We start from the raw sequence: 23,159 nt of genomic DNA, 5'->3' as shown, positions 1-23,159 counted from the left end.
CATCCCCTCCCGAACCACAGGGAGACTCGAGGGAACGAAGGCACCTGGAAACCCATGGTGGGATAAGAGGGAGGGTGGGTCTTACCCGCAGGAACGGATGGCCGGGACGATGCCTCTCCTAATGAGCGATCCGCGACAGGGGAGGCCGGCCGGCGGAAAGTGGGGCGAGGCCTCGGCGGGGGCCGACTTGACGATGGTGGGGGAGACGGTGTGACGCTGTCGTTCGAGGAGGCTTACGCTGGGCGGAAGCGAGGAGGAGATGTATCGATAAGGGGGTCGGACAGCCATTGGAATCCAATGGCTGCCCGACGGTTGACCCGTAACCTACGGCGGGAGGGAGCAGTGAGGCGTACTCAGGCGGTCGGGACGGGTCCACGAGAAGATAGGAAGAAGATGCACAAGAGGAAGAAGGACTTGGTTAAGATTGCTGCTGCGTGACACTGGTCACGTTTACTGTTACAAGACTAGTGACTGCTTGTGACTACTTGAGATCATGTGATAGCTAATATCTGATAACGTTGGAACGGTTCTGAGTCGTATATCTGGCGGTACCCGTCACAGAGCCCCCCACGACGAAGAGTCGTTCATGTGTTCTTGTCGTCCCGGGTTCGGCCTAGCACCGACGCTGCCCAAGGCGCCGAGGCGGCGATACCATCCAGCGTGAGTTGCGACTCGCTCTCGTCCACGTCCATCGCCACGCCCTCATCAATCGTTTCTTCAGGGATCCGCATAGCTTGAGGCAAAGGCTGGACGTTGGTGGGGACTCCGAAGGGCACGCCGAACCACGGATGAGCGTCCAGCTGTGTCACGACCCCGTTGACAATGATTTGGTTCGCCGCAACTCCAGCAAGTGGCATGGGCACGTCCGTTGCTGACGCGGCCGCGGGTTCGAGTCTGGGCGAGCTGGCTGATTCGTGATTCACGCTGTCGAGGAAGTCGGATACTTCCTCCATACTGGGTTCTGACGTTGTAACCGGAGGGGAAGCGAGGTCTGACGGAATCCGCGAAACCTCTACATTCCCACCACCTGGAGTCGTCAATGTATGCGTTCCCAGCATGAATGAAGTCTGGTCAGCGGGCACTAGCCGTTCCTCTTCATCTTGAGTCACCGAAGCCGTCCCCGATATTGCTGGCGGCACAATGTTGAGAGTGATTTCGTGAGACCCTAGCGAGAAGGGGGCCAAGTTAGCTCCTCGACCCAGTCGTATCTCTCTCTCCACCCGACGTCGCTCGTCTCTCCGCAGCTTGCTCGGATTATGCTTCGATCTCTTGCAAATCCTTTCCTCCAAACGCACACCCATTCTCGTAGCGAGCGTCCTGCTGTCCGTCGCAGGATTTGCGTCCTCGGTGTTTGACCGGCCTGCTTCCTCTTCTTGAGGGGAGAATTCGCTTCCCAGGGCAGGCGTCGATCGTCCCGAGACCTCATCAGGCAGTGCTGGCTCCGGCTGGATGGCTGCGGGGGGTGAACGGCGAGAAGCTGTATCTGGGCCAGCTGTATGGAGCGGGCCCGAATGAGACGAGAGCGATGAGCGTTCTTCTGGAACAGTGGTGGATACCGGGATAAGAGGGTCTACTGCGGGTATCGTCGAGCCGGACGCAATTGGCACATCCGAGGCTTCCGTCGTTGTCGCTTTCAAAAGAGAAGCTCGCCGGTCTGCTTCACGGCGCAGTCTTCTCTCCCTAACCTGGCGGGATTCCAGCCGGTTATAGGTGTCCGTGACGAAGCCCGTGATAGCGTCAAACCCTTCTCGGTCGAAGTAGTTGATGGAGACCCATTGCATTTCGCGCTCCAGGAATCCTAGAGCTCTCCTTGCGTCTGTTATCGACCCCAACTCCAGGACGACGCTATTCCCTGCGAGTAGTACCAGTACTATGTCGGCGAAGGTCCGGATACGCTGGATTTCTGCCATATTGTAGAACTCTTCGGCCGACAGAGCATCGCTACCTCTGATTTCCAGGCGGAAAGTTGCTGGTTCTGGGTCGGGAATGTCCGCATCTATAAGGTCGCCATAGTCCGAAGCGTCATCGCAATCCATCGTGTCGGCTGCTATGGTAGCTTTTCCCTTCCCTTTGTCTCTTGGGGGCCCGTCGTCGTGATCACTGTCGTCATCTTCATCATCGTCGTTCTTGGGCTGATCCTGTTTAGGGCTGGGGTCAGTCTTAGGAGTCTCCTTTCTAGGGAGGTACTCTGGGCGAGGAGCGGGCGCTATGAGGGGGGCCCCTGCTTGTAACTTTGTCACCTGTAGTTGTGCACATTTGACAACTGCACTGAGTGCACTGAGTCAACCTGGTGTCAAATCCACTAGCTCCACTGAGGCCTGAGTCCAGTTAGTGCATTTGTCTTCTGTTCCCCTATAAGACTGATCAAACTTTGATATAACATCAGTATTAATAATTATTACACTTAATAAATAAATGTTAAGTTCCTTTTCTTCAGGCCGAAGACCCGTTATATAATTTGGAAGACTATATATATAGAAAATAATTAATAATCCCAATTTGGACAGAAATGATGTAGCTGGTTACAATCATCAAAACTTGTGATGGCAATCAAAAATGTTTCCACATTGATGACATTATATAGATGCCATCAGTTCCATCATCAATTACCATAATAATAGTCTTAAATAAATAGAATAAGCCTTGAAAGGAATGTGACATATGTGACAAAAAGCCCTGCTCAGTGTATTTGACAACTGTTATGCTAGCTGCAGCTAGTTGCATTTGTAAAAATATAACGCCTATGGCTCACTTTGTGAATGTGGCGGAAGGGAACATCCAATAAGAGGGACGGGCTGGCATCCAGTTCCCGTGCTGGTCCCTAACCACGTAATCACAACGAGGAGCAGGCATTCCGTAGATATCGGGTCGAACTACGCCAATGGGGGCCTTGTAGCCAAGGATGATGAGGGTCCGGCGAAGATCCCTGTCGAAGAAAGTACTGCTTGACCCTCCGTCTGTTCGAGAGCTCCGTCCGACAAGCTCCATCCTTTTCCTTTCGCCTTCACCGATGCCCATCACGAACTTCTGTAAGCTGCCGAATCCTTTTCGCAAGTTGATAAGTTCGGGAGGTCTGATCCAGGGTACACGATCCGGGTATAGGTTTACGAAGTCAAGGTCACGTGGCTTGTAGTCGTCTCGCAAGGGATTGCTCGTAACGGCCGGTCTCCGGCCATTACTAGGCGTATGCGCGTTGATTAAGCGACCGCGCTCTACGACATCTTTATCCTTTCGATTTTGAGGCGACGGCGAACGTCTGACCGGTACCGGGTCCCTTGGCAGATTCCAATCTTCGATCGTTGAAACAGGGTCATTCCATGCTGCCGAGTTGTCGGGCCAAGAAGAACCCCAGCCTCCGGTATCCGATGGCACGGGGTTCGGACTATTGCTGGCGTATGACGAAGTCCAATTCATCTTCGGGTTGGCAGGCCAGTCGCTTTTAGGACGTCGCTGGCTCCAGAATGATCGCTGACCTTCTTCTCGGTACAGGGGGTTGGCGCGTTCTTCGCTGACCGGGTCTGGAGCGGGAGCCTTCCCCGATTTGAGTCTAGACGGAATGTTGAGGGTGGCTAAGCTAACGCCGTCTCGAGGTATTTCAGAGTAAGGGTTGTTTTTCAGCATGGATAGAGTTTCCGTGTTATCCAAGAAACCATAGGGTTCAGTGGTGCTTCGTAGTTGGTCTGCTTTGTCTTCCGGAATCCGGTAGACGACGAAGCACGGGATACCTGCGCGAATTAGACGATCCAGAGGTTCGCGTGGATAACCGTTGGCCCAAAACCCCATGAATTCCTCGCGCGGGTCCGCTATTTCTCGATCAGGACCGCGGGCCAAATCCTCCATGAACACGTCCATCATATCGGCCCAGGCTAACAATTCCCTAAGTGCGAACGACATTTCTGAATACTTGTCGAAGATAGCGTCCCAGGTTTGAGGCATGTTCAGAGCTCTTTTCAGTGACCAAAAGGGGGTGACGTCCGGAGGAGCGATTTGTAGGTCAGAAGGCCAATTCTTCGCGAAAGGAAGTCGAGCCGAGCAGGAATTGATACGGGAAACCACATAGTTGTAGCAATCGATTAGTCCATCAACTCCCTTGTCCGTCAAGGTGCCCGTTTCAGGGGACATCGGCCTCCAGATCTCGGTTAAAGGGCGGAAAGCCGGAGACCATTTGTCCTCGCGCTTGACGGACGTGGGGTTACGGAAGAAGGCGAAGACCGGGGAAGAACGTGTGTATAAGTACTGAGGCCCGGATCTAGGATCGAATCGTCCCCAGGTAGAATCGTACCGACGCGCATTGGCATCCAATGGCGGAGCAAGTTCACCGGGGGGGCGGTATGCCCGGGAGGAAGACAGCTCGTCTCGAGTTGGGGGACCATACTTCGTACAAGTCGTCGACTATGCGGATGGTGCGAGTACTTGTATTGCTGAACACTTGAAGGTAACCTAGGGCCATGGACATTTGAACGTTTAGGGCTACACCATTTCCAAATCCAGCGAAAGGACGAAGGCGGGGTTGGTGGAATCGGATCGACGAGTGGTAATGTACGAGAGGCATGCCTGTGTAAAGAGTCAGTCAAGTTCAGTTAGCTCGCAGCGTGGCGGAATGCCAGCGACGCTGCGAGCTTACCGATTTCGGAGAGGAAGGTAAAGTCAGGAAGAAAGAGAGAATTGATGTGACCCGTCACACTGACTCTTTTTATGATCTCAGGTCACGTGCTCTCGACCCGGCTAGGCTAAGCGGTGAATCCGAAGGTATTCCCTCTTCAAGGCAGGCGCGTTGCGGAGGTCGTTCTCCGATACCCAGCTGTCGTCGCTCGGGTCATAGCCTACCCATCGGACTAAGAACATCCGGTATTCCTGCCCCTTGCGGCGACGTAGACGGTGCCCCAGGATCGCTTCGACCTCAAATTCTTCAGTTGGAGCGAGGTAATCTCGAGTGTCAGGAAGTGCCACTCTTTCGCCGAACCTTGCTTCCGAAGGGTGGTATAACTTGAGATGCTCTAGATTGAACACGGGATGCATGTTGTAGGAATCTGGCAAACGGAGTCGGTAGACCACAGGGTTAATCCTTTCCAAGACTTCAAACGGTCCTATAGTTCTCTGGATCAGCTTGCGACCGGTTCCTGCGACGTCGACTAGCTCCAGAGAGTGGGGGTTGACAAGAACTCGGTCTCCTTCCTTAATCTCTTCCACGGGACGTCGGTGCTTGTTGAAGGCGCGGGCTTGCTTCTCTTGAGCCAGTAGAATGGAATCTCTTGCGAACTGACGGTGTTCGTTAAGGGCGTCTGTGAAATCTTCCTCCTTCTGCCCTCGCACGAAGGGCCTTACCACGGGATCCGCGGTAGGGAGGAGCGCTCCGGCTTCAGTTCTCGGATGGTAACCCATAAGTAGGAAATTGGGTTTGTAACCGGTGGAAGAATGGACGTTGCCGTTATACGCGAAGTTCATTTCTCCTAACCATCTAGCCCAGGAGGTACGGTCTTTGGCCACGTAAGCACGAAGCATTTGTTCTAGGAAAGCGTTGACAATCTCCGTTTGTCCGTCCGTCTGGGGGTGATGAGAAGTAGACAGAGCCATTCGACTTCCGTATTGCGTGGTGACGGCCCTCCAAAAGGCAGTCGCCCATCTACGGTCTCGGTCCGCGATGATTCGCTCCGGCATCCCAAACCGATTGACTACGTGGTCGATAAAGAGCTTAGCGAAGCCTTCTTGCGACAGAGTCGTATGCGTCGGAATGAAGATAGCGTACTTTGTTAATTTGTCCACGAATACCAAGATAGCGGTGAATTTCTCTTCTCCCGACGGAGGTAGGCCAGTAATCATGTCCATAGAGATCGTGGAGAAGGGAGCCGCCGGGACGTGAGACGGGCGGAGTCCGCCCATCCTTCGCCTATGGTCCGTCTTGATTTTCTGACAGACATCGCAAGTCTTCGCAAACGCCTCTACGTCTTTGTGAAGAGAGCTCCAGAAGAACAGCTCCTTGACGCGATGCAGGAGTTTCCACGGCCCTGCGTGAGCCGTTTCGGTAGCCGAGTCGTGCAACCAACTTAGAACGAAAGATACTTTCGACCTGGGGACGCAAAGTCTGGTATTCCAGTCCGCATCCACGAAGTACAGGAGGCCTCCTTTACCCTTTTGGAACCGCGAGGGAGTAAGAACCGTGTCAGGATGAGCTACTTCTTCAGCATATCGGGAGCGGAAGAAAGGGTCTTCTTTGTATCCTTTCGCAAATTCTTCCGCTAGCTCCGGGGCGAAGGAGAGGAGGAGATGTGATCGTTTGTTCCAATCCTCATCTCGGTCGGTCGTAGGCTCTTTCACGCCCACCGGGTAGGTCCAAGGATCCGCCTCTTCGAAGGGTAACTCTTTGTCCTCGTTCCGAACAGGTCTCGAATCCGCCGTCGGCACTCGGTCCGTTGCTGGAGGCTGGATTCCAGCCTCCTTCGCTTGTCTTCGAGTAACTACCATAGCTTCAGTGTCGATTATCTCGTCCCACCAGCTAGCCATGAAAGATGCTTTGGCGGCGTGAGTGAACAAGCCCCGTTCTTCTAAGCCTTCAGCCCTTTCCCTCTTTTCCTCGTCTTGAATGATAGCCAACTCTTCGTCTCGTATCGGAGAATTGTGATCCGGCGTCCTGGGTAAGCGCGACAACGGATCCACATTCGAATGGACTCGACCCGGCCGATGAACTATCTGTAGGCCAGGATACGCAGCGAACACTGCCCCCCAGGCCGCCAGTCTTCGATTCATGTTCTCGTAAACCCTTGCCCACTGCAAGGCAGCGTGATCAGTGACAAGCACCACTTTTTCCCCTTCAATAAATGGCTGGAACCGCACCAGCGCCTCTTTAGCTCCCAGGGCCTCGCGCTCAGTAGCACTGTAGTTCCTCTCCGCCGACTTCAGAGTCCGACTCCAGTAGCATATCACTCTCTCGACGTATACTTCCGAATTATCGAAGTCCGCCGCCCACCGTGAGTCGGAGTAAAGATCTTCCTCCAGCTCCTTGATGAACGAAGGGTAAAGCCTAGGTACTGGTTCTCCAGCATCCCATGCTTTACGTAGTTTATCGAAGGCTGCCGTGCCTTTCAGGTCGCTCACGCGAATCTTCTGAACTTGTTGAAGACTCGCCCCGATGGCCACATCCGAAGCGTCGGTGTACAGACGATAAGGCCTTCCCCTGACAGGGTGACCCAGCACCGGTGCTACCGTCAGGGCGTCCTTGGCATCCAAGAACGCTCTCTTTCGTGCTCCGCTCGCCATTCCCATTTCGCCCCCTTCGCTAGCAGCCCGAAGAGAGGCTTCACCACGAAAGCGTAATGCGGTATGTACATCGCAAAGTAATTCGCCATACCCAAGAACTTCTGCAGTTGGCTCACGGTCGTCGGCCTCGCCAGTTCTTGAATAGCCGCCACCTTCTCCTTGTGTGTTGATAACCCCAGCCTAGAGACTTTCTGCCCCAGTAGCAGAATTGAGGTGTACCCGATGAAGCATTTCTTCGGTTCAAGCGTAATACCTGCGCCACGGATCGCCGTCAGCACGCTGTCCAGATGTACCAAGTGATCCTCCCAGCTCTCCGAAAACACTACGATGTCGTCCACGTACACCAGCGCGAATAGCCAAAGAAAGGGAGCCAGAACGCCTTGCATAATGCGTTGGAATATCGAAGGGCCGTTACGCAGCCCGAACGGCATCCGCCGGAACTGCCACAGCCCTCGATGTGTGCGGAAAGCAGTCTTGGGTTTCGCATCTTCGTCCATGGAGACTTGGTTGAAGCCAGCGAGCGCGTCGAAACAAGATAGTACTTGCGATCCTGATAGAGCTTGCACGATCTCTGACTGGCGCGGGATGGGAAACTCATCCGCTATCGTCGACGCGTTCAACTTGCGGTAATCTACCGCTAGCCTGGGCTTCCCGTTCCTGAAGACAACCACGCAAGGGGCGCCCCACGGGCTGACCGATGGCTCGATGACTTCACGCTCTATCCAGAGATCCATTTGCTTGTCGATGACTAGCCTCTTTTCCGGAGAGGCCGCGTACATAGGCAAAGACACCGGCTGCGTGCCCTCCTTGGTGGGCACCGAGGCTTGCTCCTTCACGTGACCAAGTCGGCCCCCCGTTCCGAAGGCCGCGGCATTCCTTGTCAGCACTTCCCGAAGACGGGGGAGTATCTCGGCGGGTATGTCCGGACCCAGACAGACGGCCTCCGATATGTCTACTGTAGCGTCAACCGGGTCAGGATCGGGAACCGCTGTAGTTTTGGGGCCCCACAATTCCTCGTCCACGTCTTCATCAGCGGATTCTTCGGTCTGCACCTTTACTCCGCTTCTGGCCGCGCGAGGGTCATCGACCGTCGTATTTGCACGGATTACTCTAGACAGAGCCTCCGCGCTGGCAGCCATTCGCTCCAAGTGCGCTTCGTCTTCAGGCCAATCCTCGTAGGTCTCGGGGTCCCTCAGAATACCCACCACGTCGCCCGCTCTTACGAACCAGGGCTTCGTGCTAGTATTGGCGATAGGCACATACGGGGCCTCCCTCGAAATCATCGTGCTGGGAGCGGCCATAATGCTGCCGTCGTCCATGGTGAGAAGCACCTTGTCCACGAGCCAATTCGCTCTACCTTCCATCGGGGCTGTGACTCTGACATTATGTACCGACCCGGCTGAGATCAGCACGTCCTTCTCAGCGCGGACCAAGATTTCATCGTCCTTGATGGGTTGCTCGCGCCGCCGAGGCTTCTGGGATCCAGAAGACCCGGGAGCGTACTCCTTAACCGTTCTTGTAAAGTTGACGTTACGAAGCTGAAATCCTAAGTCGATTTCAGAGGTGGAAGAGGCGGGAACCCTGTGCCTAGTAGCGCCGATAATTACTTCGCTTTCGCCGGATGCTTGCCGGGTCACGCCCAGTTCATACGCGGATTGGAAGTCTTCCCCAAGAAGTAACGGGACCTGCATTCCTCTCACCACATAAGCTTCGACTTCCATCTTGATCAATTCGTCTTCCGAGGTCGTAATGTATAACGGTAGCCGCACGTAGCCCAGCACTTTAGCCTTCCCCGTAAGATGGTATAGCTGCATTCTCAGCCCTTCTTTCGGAGCGGGGAGATCGGGGATCGTGTTAGCGAATTCCTCCGATATCAGTGTCAAGTCCGCGCCGGAATCCAGCCGAACTATAACATGAGATTGGGTAGGGGAACCTACTCGCGCGAGAATATGCAGCGCTCTGGACCCCACTGAGGCCATACCCGCTGGCAGTTGCCTCAATCTCCTGATAACTTGGATGATTTCTCCACTTGGTGCGATTTCGGACTCAACGATTAGAGGGGAAGTGATGTGTTTAGCGAGACGATCTAGAGCTTCCGTAGGCACTGGCTCCTTTTCCTTGACTGTAGCCTCGTTCCATTTTTCCTTTCTGAAAGACGGTATTCGCTTTTGACGAGCCTCACGCCTACGAACGTTGCGGTTGCCACCATACGACACAGTAAGGACCACTTTGTGCAAATCGGAATCCGATTGCAAGGCCTCGGAGAAGTGGTTCAACTCAGTGGGATCGGACGACGGGTAAGCAGCAACAACATTGTCATTTTCTGGTTCAGTGCCTAGGATTCTATCTCTCTCGTCTCTGTCCTGATCTACTAGGGCCAGGAGCGCTTCAGCCAGGTGAGCGGATCGTGTATTATTCCATAGTTCGTACTTGGGGCATTGCGCGGCATGGTGTAACGGGCTGGAGCAGATGAAGCAGTCCCCTTTTGGCGGAGGATTAGTCTTCACCGAATCGTCCCTGGTGAATTTGACTCCTTTCATCTCGCCTCCCTTCGGCCAAATACTCTTAGAGCGATTAACTCTAGAGTTCCAGCGAGAACCAGCGACTGCCATGACCTCCTTTTCCTCCACTTCCTTCGCTTCCTCTTCCGCTTCCTCCCAATCTTCGTCTATTGCAGCGAGATTAGCGGATCTAGTGCGGAAGAATCGACGCTTTGAACCATTCTCCTGCTGGTCGCGTAGGGCGCGGATGATCTTCGCAGATTCCCAAGTGTAGATTAGGGTTTCGCCATAGTGTTCCGCCAGCATTATCAGGTGTGATATCGTAGGGCAACGAACTTCATCGATGGATTCCTTCCAAGCGTCAGGCTGGTTGCGAATGATACGATGCACGGCAGTAGCTTCGTCATCCGTAGCATACAGGAATTTCGCTAGGAGAATTCTTCGTTGGAAGAAATCGGTAGGTAGCTCTTCTTCGTGGCCCTTCTGACGGAAGAACATCGGCTCGAAACGGCTTATCTCTTCACGCTCCCAGCGAGAGGACATGAACTGCGAGGTAATAGCTCTGAGCATATGAACCCATGAAGACTGATGCACGTCCTTCACGGCGTCCGGGAGAACGTCCCACCATCCTTTCGCGGCGCCTTCCCAGCGCTGCGGGGCAACTTGCGCCATTTGGTATTGAATCAGTGGCCCTTTTCTAGCCAGGTCCTTCATGCCAACCAAGTATTTGATCAACGAATCTCCCTTCCCGTCCCAGGCGGGTACTTCGGACTGCTTCATCCGGGTGTCGATTTGAAACGCATGATAAGCCCCCCATCCGGCATCCGGTGGGTTGAAAGGCGGCCCCGTTCCCGGCGGTGGAGGCGGACCACCAGGAGGGCCCCCCGGATTAGGCGGCTGAGCTCCTCCGAACGGGAATCCGCCAGAGTAGCCGCCATACGGGGGCCCGCCACCAGGTGGGCCACCTGATCCTCCTCCCGGTCCGGGTGGACCGGGTGGACCGGGCGGTCCCGGCGGCCCGCCTCCTCCCGTCGGCCCGCGATATCCCCGCCCACTGTCTGAACGATCTTTTCTTGACTCGTCCGAAGACGAATCCGAGGGCTGAGGGGCGCCGCGCGAGGTCGTAGGAGGCTTGGAAAGGTTGAGTCTGAGGATACTGGAAGCCAGACGTAGAGGATGAATGAGGCTGTTGCCCGGCAGCGAAAGTAGGATAGGGATTGTATGCCCCCCGTTCCGTGTACGTGCGGGTGTTCGACTCGCTCCCTGTCAGCGGCACATATGGCCCCCCAATCCCGTTGTCCCCTAGAGAAGCTATGTTGCCGAATACGTTCTGGATTCCAGCACGTGCGGCGGCCGAGGGAGCGGGGAAAGGTCGATGAGAAATAGGGGATGGTGCGCTAGCCAGATTAGCAAAACGAACCCCGGCTTGAGGGAGAATCGGCGCAGTAGTAGGTATGATGGGTTTCATAGGTAGAAGCGGAGCTTGCGGATGCGCAGGCCAGGAATCCGATCGGTAGGGTTGCGAATATACGTCCTGAGCGGCTTGATAGTGCGCTTTGACTCGTTGCCATACAGTAGGATTTGCTTGCTCGAGGTACTCCTGGTAGTCCGGCCGGGAAACATAGAGGCGTAGCGCCGGTTCAGGGTCCAAAGCCGCCGTTCGCATCCTTAATTCTGATCGAGTTGACGCCAAAGAGGAAGCCGAAGATTCTGACTCCTGCCTTGCAACTCTGCCCCAATGGTCCAGAATGCGACGCACTCGGGTTCTAGCCCCTGCAATGCGCAGCTGTACCGTTCCGAAAGCCAGTAATATCTTGTCAGCTTCGCTAGCCCGATTCAGCACCGAAAGGAGCTTGAAACCGTAATCGACTTGGAAGTTAGATCGGTTCGGCTGTCTCTCCAACTGTTCCAACCCTTCGAGAACTTGATGAAGGGCGAAGACAACGTGGGCCACTCGCGCATAAGTTTTGACTTCCAGGCGGAAGTACCGCGGTTCCGTTTGAGGGAATACGGGCGCGACTAAGCTGTCCGTTGCTGGCAAGGACGAGATGGCATCCAACTCTTCCTCCAGCGAGTCCCAAGTCATGTCGCGGGCGCGGCGAGTGGTAACGTCTGAGTATCAGTCTCAGCGAATCTAGCTTCTGGATATCCAGAACCTGTTCGACTCCTTCCAGTCCGTAAGTTATTATCGGATCGTACAACTCTGATTCAGGGTCCTCTTGATGATGTCGAATAACGGTGTCTTCCAGCGATTCGTAGTATAACCCCAAGCTTTCTCCGAGATATTTGAAGATTTCAGGTACAGCCGGATGCGGGGATCCAGCACCCGTGCGAAGAGCCGTAGTAATAGATTCATCTCGGAAGTGAGGAGGGGGAGGTCGGAAGCTAACAGCCGTAGGGCTAGCGGGTAGCTGCCGCGGGGGGTGATATCTTTTGCCAGTTAGAGGATTGACCTGCTGAATGGTCCGAAGCGCGTGAGGATTCTTCTCCCGATGAGTTCTGCCGTTCTGAATCCCGTTCTTCGTCGGAGGCGCGCACGGTCTTAATAGAGGCTCCGCTGGCTGCTCGACCTCTGCCTTCTTCGGGCTTGGCGGCAGCACCCGTTGACGGGCGGAAAACGGGGGCCTTCGCGCTCAACAGCGGTGACGGGGACGGGGGAGGAGCCTGCAGGTTTGACGCACGGTATCCTGGGGCTGCTGGCGTCTGTAGCGGCGTCCATGGCGAGTTGGAGTCGAAAGCGCTGGATGCCGAGCTCCTAGGTACTTCTTCTTCGTCGAGTTGATGAGCTGGTGGCTGGAATCCAGCCGCCTCTGGCAAATCCGGGCTGGCCGGGGGACGAGCAGCCTTGGACGGAAGCGAAGAAGTTTTGGGGGCAGACGTGGAGTTCGAAACCTTTCGCAGAACGATTTTCGGAGCGCTAGTGGACGCCATGGAGGAGAAAACGAGGGTAGTTCGAGTTGAAGAACGACGTGGGGGTAAAGGGAAAAGTTTTTTCTTGCCGTCACAGAGTTACGGGCTCGAATTTAAGCGGCGTCGGCAGGGCGTTCAGGGGTAGCATCAGTCGGGTAGTCAGCCCAGTCAAGTTGAAACAAGTAAATCGGGCTGACTTCTCGCGGCAGGATTCCGGCCGTGAGAAGTGCCACGTAGCAGCGTCAAATCTTCCTCATTTTTCAAGTAAAATCTCTTCGCCCCCCAGCCCAAGCGGTAAGCCCTCGCGGTGGGCTCCATTTGTGACGCTGTCGTTCGAGGAGCTTACGCTGGGCGGAAGCGAGGAGGAGATGTATCGATAAGGGGGTCGGACAGCCATTGGAATCCAATGGCTGCCCGACGGTTGACCCGTAACCTACGGCGGGAGGGAGCAGTGAGGCGTACTCAGGCGGTCGGGACGGGTCCACGAGAAGATAGGAAGAAGATGCACAAGAGGAAGAAGGACTTGGTTAAGATTGCTGCTGCGTGACACTGGTCACGTTTACTGTTACAAGACTAGTGACTGCTTGTGACTACTTGAGATCATGTGATAGCTAATATCTGATAACGTTGGAACGGTTCTGAGTCGTATATCTGGCGGTACCCGTCACAGACGGCGAGCGGGTGCGAACTCGTTTTCGCACGGGGGACGGGGAGGAGTCCCGAGAAGACGCTGACGAAAGGACGACCGGGCGGCGACGACGGCCCGAAGAAGGCCCGACCGTCGGGGTCGGGCTCCGCCCGAACCGATCCTCGTTTGATCGGGGCAAATAGGAGAACAAGAAGGATCGGTACGGGACCGATGCGGACAGCCCGACTAGATCAGCGAAGCGGGGATCGGGACGTAGCAGCGCAAACTCGCCATCCTCGACTTGACGCTCCCAAAACTCGAAGGAAAAATCGTGCAGATCCGCGGAGCGAGCCTTGTACGCATCTGCAAAAGACCGCCAACGCAGACAGGCACGATGGAGCGGGCTGCACGGTCACAAGCCCGACGCACGGGACCAGGGAGTTTCTGGGGAGAACTATCTGGGACGCCCCACACGGTGCACAAACGATCATGAGCGATGCAATACTGCAGCGAGGGGAAAGGGATCGGATCACTGTTCCCGGTTGACGAGGGGCTCCCCCTCGGAAAGCGCCAGCTGTCCAGTAGATTCAAGACGAGGGGCCAAGGGGTGCCGAAATCCCGTTGCAACGGGGCAGGCGACACGGCTGGGGAGAAGGAAGGGTCGAGGGCATCCGTAGCCGACTCGTGTTCAGAGGCGTCGATCCCCACCGAAGACAAACGACGAGGGCCGGCGATCACCTCCACATCCGAATCCGAACCCGAGTCGGAAGGTAGGAAAAGCAGGGTCGAAACCGGCGGGGCACCATCCCGTTCCACGTCAACCTCCATCGAAGACGAAGACCGCGCACCCTTAGCTGTAAGTTTTAGGCTAAAGGCCTATGTACAGCTAAAGAGGTGCTTGCCTACACGGTTATTTCCACCTAGGGCTAGCTGTACCTAGTGATTTAGCCTATTGAATCAATGATATCAATAATGAAATAAGTTATTATGTAATACATATAATTGGATAATTATGTAATATGATACTTTTAACTCCTTTTCTTCAGGCCGATGACCCGGTATGTAGTTGGGAAGGCCTGTATCAATAACTTTCCTAATTAGGACAAAATGATATATCAGGAGATAGCCATCAAAAGTACTGATGGCAATCAAAAATGGTTCCACAATAAAATCATTATCTAGATAGGTGCATTACCACAAGCACTAGGATACCAGATAAGGAATAATAATATTTTTTTGTAAAAGTGTCACACATGTCACACATGTCACACATGTCACACATGTCACACATGTCACACATGTTACAAAGTGTCACATTTGGCTCTAACAGAGGCCAGTAAAGGGCTGCCTAGGTAGGGCTAATCCTCTAGGCAATGGGTTCCCTAGCTGTACCTACTGGTTTTAGCCTAAATCTTACCACTATGGCTTGACCGCGCCCGAACCACCGGAATAGGGGGAACGCGCTTCATAACCGGGGCCGTCGACTCGGAACCCTCCGGATCACTCTCGGGGCTCGGAAATTGATCATCCAACCAGGCCGCCAACGGGAGGAAGCTGAACGAAACACCCGCTTCCGCCTCATCCAACGAGGGGCCGCCCGAGAAGGCAAACTCCTCCCGAGGATCAGGCAAGGAAACCACCCGGATGAAGGACGACCACCGGTCGGGCATGAAGGAACGGCGGCACGAGAGATGGAGGGAGAGGACCCAGTAGTCGGGCCAGCATATCGGGCCGAGCTACGTTCTCTTCGGGAAACACGCGAAAAGCGGCCACGTGGGCTAGGACGAGGAATCGGTCTGAGACGAAGGAGGGGAGGCCGACGGAAGCGGCGCAAGACAAGGCGTGAAGGATGAGGCGCTGAACGGAGCCAGTCAGCACGCGGCCGAAAGCGCACAGAGAAGGAGACATACCACCCAACGCCACAGACGGGGAAAAAGCGAATCACTGGGCGGAGCAGCGTCGGCAGCGAGGAGGTGCGCAAGGAGGCCACGGCCCAGTTGTCCAAACAAAGGGCGAACATCCTGAAGAGAGCCGTCCTCGCGACGCCAGACGAAGGAGGAGGGGAACGCATCGAATAGAACACCGAAATAGAGGTGATGGGGCCCGAAGACAAGCGGCTGCCACAGACCGGCCTTCATTAGGCGGTCGACCACTGCCTGCCACAAGATTCGGCGGGAAGAAGACGACGGCCGCGGGGGCGCTGCGGGGGGGACTGGGAGAGCGGGAGCTCGATGTGAACGGACTACGGGGGCCAACAGAGGGAGCAGCTTGGAGGAATAGTCGTCGGCTTGAGACGGGGGCAAGTCCTCCAACAGGCGCAGGGGCTCGAACGACTCCCGGTACGACGGGTCTCGCCCTTGCACGATGGGCCAGGAAGCAGGAAACTCGACGAGAGACATAGAGGCGAAGCGGACGAACAGACGACCCGGCTCTGAGGATGGGGGAACCATCTGAGAGCTGAGAGGGGGCAACAACCCGGAGCGGTACAAGTTGGGGGACGACATAAAGAGGATTAGAAGGGGAAGCCCCGGCTTATATGGGGGAACGAACGCGTTCTATATCGAACTTCGACCGAGGCGCGCAGCACAGCCTACTCGCAAGCAATACGAACAAAGGACGCACAACTGAATTGAAAAAGACCTACGCTATACCGCACGTGACCGCGGTGAAACACTTGATGGACAGGAAGGATCGATCTGCGGACGCCACGAGGCGTCAGAAGCCGCGGGAGATTAAAATGCGCAGCCGAAGCTTAGCTTAAGCTTATGGGCTGGATGGAATTTGCGATTGGAAGGACGAGCTAGAGTCAAAATTAAACCCGAGAAACCGGGGCGACCGAGCCACGCCGACTCGAGACGAGTCGTTCCTAGGGAGGGGGTGATGTCACGGATAAGACCCGGCCCGTCCGCTCCGGTGCTGGTGTCGGGCCATTGCGGGCCCGTAACACGCAGCACGTGACGACGGGGAACATGCGCCCCAGTAGGAGGAACGCACACGTGGGAAGCACGTGACCGAGAACGACGCGTCGAGCCGTCGCCGAGCCCAACTCGACACCAGGGGAATGGGGAGGAGTGCTAGGAGGTCAGGAGTAGCGCCTGGCCCGCAAGGGATGTGCGATCGTCCCCTCTGCGGCCAGGAACGGGAGCGAGGAGGAGGAGGAGGGGCCAGGGTGTCTGATCACCCCCTTTGCGGGCCACGTATATAATGCGCGATAGTGTACCCTGTACTCTATCGCTTAGATCGTCTGAAGAACTACCTTACTCCGTGCGAGGAGACGCTATCGACTCATCGGGCCCGACACGACCCGATTCGAACCTTCGACCACCGACCACGGCAAGGGACCGAGTTCACGGGCCCTTTCGGTTTCGATCTACCCCCCGCCCGCCGTACTTGCGGGCCCGACTATCCGTCTGTTCTGTTCCGGGCGCGCGTTCTTAGGAGAAGTCCTTGCACGGCCCGACCCGCAGTCTGACAACTTCCTATCTCAGCTCTGACTACACTTGACACAGACAAGGTCTGTTCTGTAAGTACATTGCTTGAGGGCGGCCTAGTGATGCTCAGGTCCGGTTCGGTCCGGTTCTTGACCGCTTTTGGCCAAACCGAAAACCCTGGGTTTGGTTCAAAATCAGGATTTCCCGAACCTGAATGCCAAACCTCTGTCCGAACCAGCCTCTGAACCGGCGTTTGCAGTCTAATTTGGCCAAACCCGGCTGAACTTGGACCTCAGTTTGGTTCAAAACTGATGTTGGCCGAACCTGAACCCTGAACCTGAGTTCAGTCCGGTGTGGTTCGGGTTCGGACTGACTTTCCAAACCGGACCTGCCCATCACTATAAGGGCCTTGACTTTAGAGTAAGTAGTAAGTATTTGGGCAGATTCTTTTGGCATTGATAAACTTAACTTAAATATTCCACTGGCACATGAATATCCTATCGACTTTCAAGTCAGATTCCTGTCAATAGGGTACAGGATTTAACTCTGAATTGAATCCCCATTTCAAAATAGCTGTTTCAAAACATTGTTTTGAATTCTTCAGAGAAAACACCTGTTTTGAAACAGCAAGGGTATGGGAAAAAGTCAGTGTGCTCATAGCGTTTAAAGGAAAGTTGGCTGTAAAATCCCTATTGGCCTGCCCAAATGAGGATTTATTTTAGATCATACCTATCTATTAGAGTGTTACTGTCAGCTGCTCAGACTTTCAAAAGAGGAAGATATGTCATCAGTGATAGGATAATATGAGTGAAAACTAACTAAACATGTACATTTGAATATTCCGAGGTACTAATAAGGGTTATACAATGTGAGTAATTGTTGATATCAGGGACTTTGGCATTGAAAACTGGGTTGATGTCAGGGTTCGGGTCGGGCCAACGGGCCCTATACGGCCCATCGGGCCCTCACCACCCTTAGAGCCCTAGGGCTTGACAAGCCCTCATAATTCACAAGCTCAAAGCAATGAGCAACAACACTAATATCCCAGAGAAGGGACATAATCACGGATCGCGCTTTAGTCAGCCATCAAGCCATCATGACCCGCCATCAGGGATCATGATGCGCCGCCGGACGCCCTTGACAGCGGGCCCAATCGGCCCTAGACAACCACAGGGTCCAGGAGGGAGCTCCTTACTGTTGCATTGTCAAACACTCCTTAGTGTCGACATTGGCATGGCTCCTTTCCAGAGGAATGGTCCCTGGGCTCCTAGCGGAGCGACCAGGGACGACCAGAGACATCCCCTGCTCCATTCTGATCGACCCTCAGCGGGCCCGATCGGCCCCTAGCGCCCACAGTATATAAAGACCAGAGTATTACTCCTGTACCTTAGGTTTAGCATTGAAGTCTCTTCCTTTGAACCCTACTCCGGCCTGGTCCCCTAGAGCGGGGTTGCTGCAACCATACCCCGGGAAAGGGGCGTCTAGACGACTTCCAACACCCAGGCTAGCTTGCCTCATTGACCTGAGCCCTTGGTTGGGCTGGACAGCTCAGGCTCTTGTCTCTTATGTTCACCCTTGTCCTAGCCACTTCTTCCTGCTCTCTGGCCTCAAGCTCTGGGTTCCCCTGGTACGGGGCGATGGGAGGGTGGGGCCCGATCGGGCCCGCATGTCACGCGTCACACCGCGCCGTCACGCGGTGTCTAGGAGCCACAGCGACTCGTTACTCCAGGAAAGGAGATATGTCGCCCCTTGGACTGGCAACCCTTCTCAAGCGCTCCAGGGGTCTCGGGCCCGCAGCCCCTGTTGCGGGGCGACTCCCCCTCGACCCCCGAACCGTCGGGCGTGACCGCGTTACGTCACGCCCCGCCCCGAACGGCTTGTTCAACTGGCCCAGCCTATGCCTTGCCCTATGTCTTGGGCACCAACTCTACTAGGCAGCGATCTTTGGCTATGGACTCGTTCCCTTCAGCGGGGGTAGGAAACTCTAGACGACTACTCGTATCCTGTGACACCGCTGTCACACAACGTGGCAGCGGGGCGTCTCGAGTCGCCCCGAGCTGTCCCTACCCTGCTCTCTATTGCAGCAGTGGCACCATCTACGCTGCCTGGTTGCCAACCACCCAGCTATGGGGGTTGAACCATCTTTCCCACACTTGTCAGGCTGGCAGGAGACCGTCACGTGGGCCCGGGCCGGCCCTGTTCCTGACAGTTGAGAGCTCAAAATTTCTTTTTAGGCAATTTAATACATCCCTGTTCTAAAAACTGGTTCTTAAATGCCCCAGGTATATATTAAAAACAGGATGTAAATGTCCACATAAGTATTTCAATCCTATTCCTAACACTCTTATAACCTGCCAGTGCTTGTTTCAAAGTCCTACTGCCCACAAATGGGTTGTGGCCTAATAAATATTTGGCTTTTAACCACTCAGCTAGTAGCTGGGTAGTCTACTAGTAATCTAAGTACTTTAAGTTAAGTTGAGTTAAGTACTTACTATACATCAATTCTTTTTGATCACGCTCCACCATGCCCACCAACTCGAAAACGATATCTGTGAACGGGAGACAATACAAACTGTCCGAATTCCTGCCAGAGATGACCTCGTTGGCAGACATGCTGGCCAAGAACGCGCATCTGACGCCAGAAACGGCACTGCCTCCTGACACTGATTTTTCCGATGTGGACCACCAAGAGGTGTATGCCCAGGTGCGTCCCCTTCAAGTTTCCATGTGCTGTCCGAGGTGCTATCAAGGCTTTAGTCTGACTCTGTTGCACCTAGATTGGCGCCCTGGGAGTATTGCCACGGGAAGCGCTGGACATCTTCTCAAGTGTGTTTGCCGCGGCTCATCTCCCTAACCTCGCTGCTGCATTGCGCCGACTGTCCGCTGTGACCCAGCCGCGCGCGATGACCGCAACGATGCATATATTCAGTCTGATCCCCGACCCGAAGCACCAGCCATACTTGCGCAAGTTTCTGCGGAACACCGACGCCTCAAAGGGCCTGGGAAACATCATTGCGGACGGGCTTATTCGTGGGCTGACCTGGGGCGCCCCTGCTGGCTTCGATGCGCACTGCACGCTGATTATTCATACGCTGTTCTGGTGCGACCCCACCGGCGACGACGGCAAGGCCTCCATCGATGCTGAGATCCGTGACAAACTCGCCAAGGTGTTAGACGATATACTCGCCCGGGAGGATGTCCAGGCCATCCCGCGTGTCAAGCGTGTTGACATCGAGCGTTTGCGGGGACTGCTGGACCCCGTTGAGGCCATGCCTGCCGCGCATTTCCTCGACTCGACGCGGCAGCACTTGGAGGGCCAGGTGGACATGTGTGCAGGCGATTCGCTGGAGCGCATGTGTGACGAAGAGCCTGCGCTCGTCTGCTCGCGATGCAAAGTCGTCAAGTATTGTGGGGCAGCCTGTCAGAATTGGCATTGGAAGCACGGACACAAGGCGCATTGCCACCCGACGAACTATTGAGAGTGGTGTGCCAGTGGGACAGAAGAAATTTTGAAACTGTACTTATATACTGAGTTGAACATGTGTCTATGTGTACTGCCAAAATTACATGAGAAAATTGAAGGATTGACCTGTTCAAGTAGCATTGTTGTCTCCCTAGATAGACCCGTCGTCGTAGTCTCAAACTACACCGGTGTGGGATAGTAAGTCGGGAACCTTATTATGCGCAGAGGAGGACGGCGCTGGAGCATACTGCGGTCCCAATCATAAACAAGAGGACTGCTGGGGACCATATCGTAGTGACCTGAGAACACATATGTAACCCGAGACAGTAAGGGAAGCTCAGTGAAGAGTAGGTACATGGGCCGTGTGATGGGGTGGTCCAGGGTGGACATCGAGCAGAAAAAAAGACAGTGAATAGTATGTGATATGGCGCAATCTGGGGAACAAGCGGAGAAACTTGATTTGCCAATTGTTCTATTTGGGCTGGTGTTAGCAGACCATTCATATAGAAAAAAGCAACTTGCGCGTTGGAAGTCCACGAGCGCGAGCAAATCATCGTCGCGGGGGATGCAACCCAGTGTCAACGTTGTGAGGTTCGGCGCTGCAGCAGCAATGTCGTAAAAAACGCCCCTCCCGAAAAATTCATCCTTGAGAGTAACGGATAAGCACTCAAGATGTTGTAGCGTTCCTATGCGTCGCATGAGCGTTGATGTGTCCAGACGCGACTCCCAAGTGTCAAAGTGCAGCAAATCGTATCGGCGTACGTAAGGGACCTTGTGGTCATAAATGTCGCCCAAGGCTAAAAGATGGAGTTGGTGAAGGGCCGGTGCAAGATGATCGAATATTGGATCATCGACGCTGACGTTGGAGAAGGATATGGACGTGAGCTGGTCCATATACTGCATCTCGTCCCCTGCAGCTGTGACGGAAAATGGCGGAAGACGGTTATTCAACAGATCGGCGGTGAACAGCAGCTCAAGCATGCTCAGCAACGGCATCTGCCCAACCAGTCGATGGAGAGGAATGGCAGGGAAAGGCGGATGCTCCGTTATTGAAAAACCTTTCAGCTTAGGCCATGATATGCTCGTAAATGCAGGGGACAGAAAGTCCCCCGAAATCGTGAGGCTTCGCACACTCCATGCTATCGCTTCCAGAAACGCGTTGATGTTCGACTTTTCGGAGTCTACATTGACGTCTGAAGGTCGAGAGACCGTAAAGAACCCCGCCGTACGGATGACGAGAGAATCGAGAACATGATAGAATGGCGCCACGAGCATTTCGGGGGTGTCGAGTCGAGTCTGATAAAGTTCGAAAACGGACAGCGATTTCAGCTGACGGGTCACGGAGCTGTGAGATGAAATCCACAGGCAGCGTGCTTTGCGTGATGCGCACGGTAAGTTTCGTCAACCGAGGCATGGATTGAAGTGCAAGGTATACATGAGAGTCGAGGAAGAGCTGCTCCTGGGTGCTGTTCATGTCGCGAAGGTGAACAGTGCTGCAAAGCCATTTAGTATGCAATCATTTCAATGTCAGACAGAAAGGATAACGTACGCAATATACGGCCATAAAGAAGGCGGCCACACTGAATGACCGCTGTAGACAACCGAGAAGACCCAAGAAATTGCTCCAGCCCTCAAAGCGCGAGACGCTGTTGCGAGCGCAACTCCACAGGCACGACTCTTATCCTCCTTTCCGAGAGGCAGCGGTGTCGTGAATTGCGTCGAAGAGGATGCATGCAAATGGTCGAGTATCAGGTGCAGAAGCTCTGGAGGGAGGGAATGAAGCTGCATCTGCTGTTTTAAAACAGGTCAACATTCCTCGTCGTGGGACAGATAGGCAGAGACCGTGACGGCCGGACCGGCGGGAATCACATGACAAGGCCTCTTTGACGAGGTCACGACTCGGAGGGCCAGCCTTTTCGTCTTATCCTCCGACAATGGCTGGAACTGAATCTGTAGCTCAGGCTATACGCGACGCGTCGCCCCCCTTCTCCGCCACGTGCCCTGCAGACGACTCGAATCCTCCCACCGACGTCATTCTTCGCTCGTGCGACCTTGTCGATTACCACGTCCATAAGATGATTCTGTCCTTCTGTTCACCCTTCTTCCGCGAGATGTTCGCATTTCCCGAACCAGGTCCCGGAGACGCCGATGCTAATCCGACGAAAGACGGTAAACCTGTCGTGTTGATGGCTGAAAGTTGCGCAGCGCTGGAGAAAGTGCTCCTTGTGTGCTACCCGAGACTGGCTGGCGGGCATACGATACGAGATTTGGACGGAGTAGGGGAGGCATACGAGGCTGTGAAGAAGTATGATATCTCAGGAGGCACTGCGCTGCTTGAATCGGTCCTGTTGGATCCCATTTTCTCACAGCGGGAGCCGTTGCGGGTCTTTGCGCTGGGCTGTTGGCTGAATCTCGACGTCGTCATCAAAACGGCCGCTGAGGCGAGCCTCAAGCTATCTTCTATTCATCCTCCCGCGCCGGTGAAGGAGCTTGAATCAATCTCTGCGATCAAGTTATGGCAGTTTAACGAGTTGCACATAGCATTCACCACCAAGGTTCGCGGATTCTTATCCGGCTTTGCCGAGCCCCAGCCGCATGGCATGTCCGGCTATGGGAAAGGCTTCTCCTGGACATCGCGGACGTGGTGGCCAAATACATCGCACGACGACTGTCCGCTGGAGTTCGACACCGCGACCGCGACAGAATGGGCCATATACCCTGCGCCGTGGTTTATTGAGCATCTCACCCGGATTTGCCGTGCGCCACACATAAACGACATCCCCACCATCACCCAAGCTATCGTCCACCTCTCCACGGACACTGTAGCCGAAATCACCAAGTGCCCCATCTGTTTGGAACGCGTGCAGAATGACCTCCACACGCTAGCAAAGAATTTTGAGGATTGTGTAGAGTTAGCCCGCGAAACAGTGGGTCTTTCTTCATCACCCTCAGTCTATGTTTCTGTAAGATAA

General features: G+C 54.7%; 2 protein-coding genes across 2 annotated transcripts; both read left to right on the top strand.

Moving 5' to 3' along the window:
• Positions 1-19,239: 19,239 nt before the first annotated feature.
• On the top strand, positions 19,240-20,203 carry MIND_01311300 (MYND-type domain-containing protein; the record flags this gene model as incomplete). The annotated part of the gene is made up of 2 exons (XM_037369568.1): positions 19,240-19,428; positions 19,502-20,203. The coding sequence occupies exons 1-2, from the start codon at positions 19,249-19,251 to the stop codon at positions 20,201-20,203; spliced, it is 882 nt and encodes a 293-aa protein (XP_037214066.1). The 5' UTR covers positions 19,240-19,248.
• Positions 20,204-22,121: 1,918 nt separating this feature from the next.
• On the top strand, positions 22,122-23,159 carry MIND_01311100 (uncharacterized protein; the record flags this gene model as incomplete). The annotated part of the gene is made up of 1 exon (XM_037369567.1): positions 22,122-23,159. One exon carries the CDS (start codon positions 22,122-22,124, stop codon positions 23,157-23,159), a length of 1,038 nt encoding a protein of 345 aa, XP_037214065.1.

This window comes from Mycena indigotica, assembly GCF_014461135.1.
Source record: "Mycena indigotica strain 171206Taipei chromosome Unknown Mind.scaff0014, whole genome shotgun sequence".
Lineage (NCBI taxonomy): Eukaryota > Fungi > Basidiomycota > Agaricomycetes > Agaricales > Mycenaceae > Mycena > Mycena indigotica.
The sequence above is the reverse complement of the archived record's forward strand: the minus strand, read 5'-3'. Positions and strand labels throughout refer to the sequence as shown.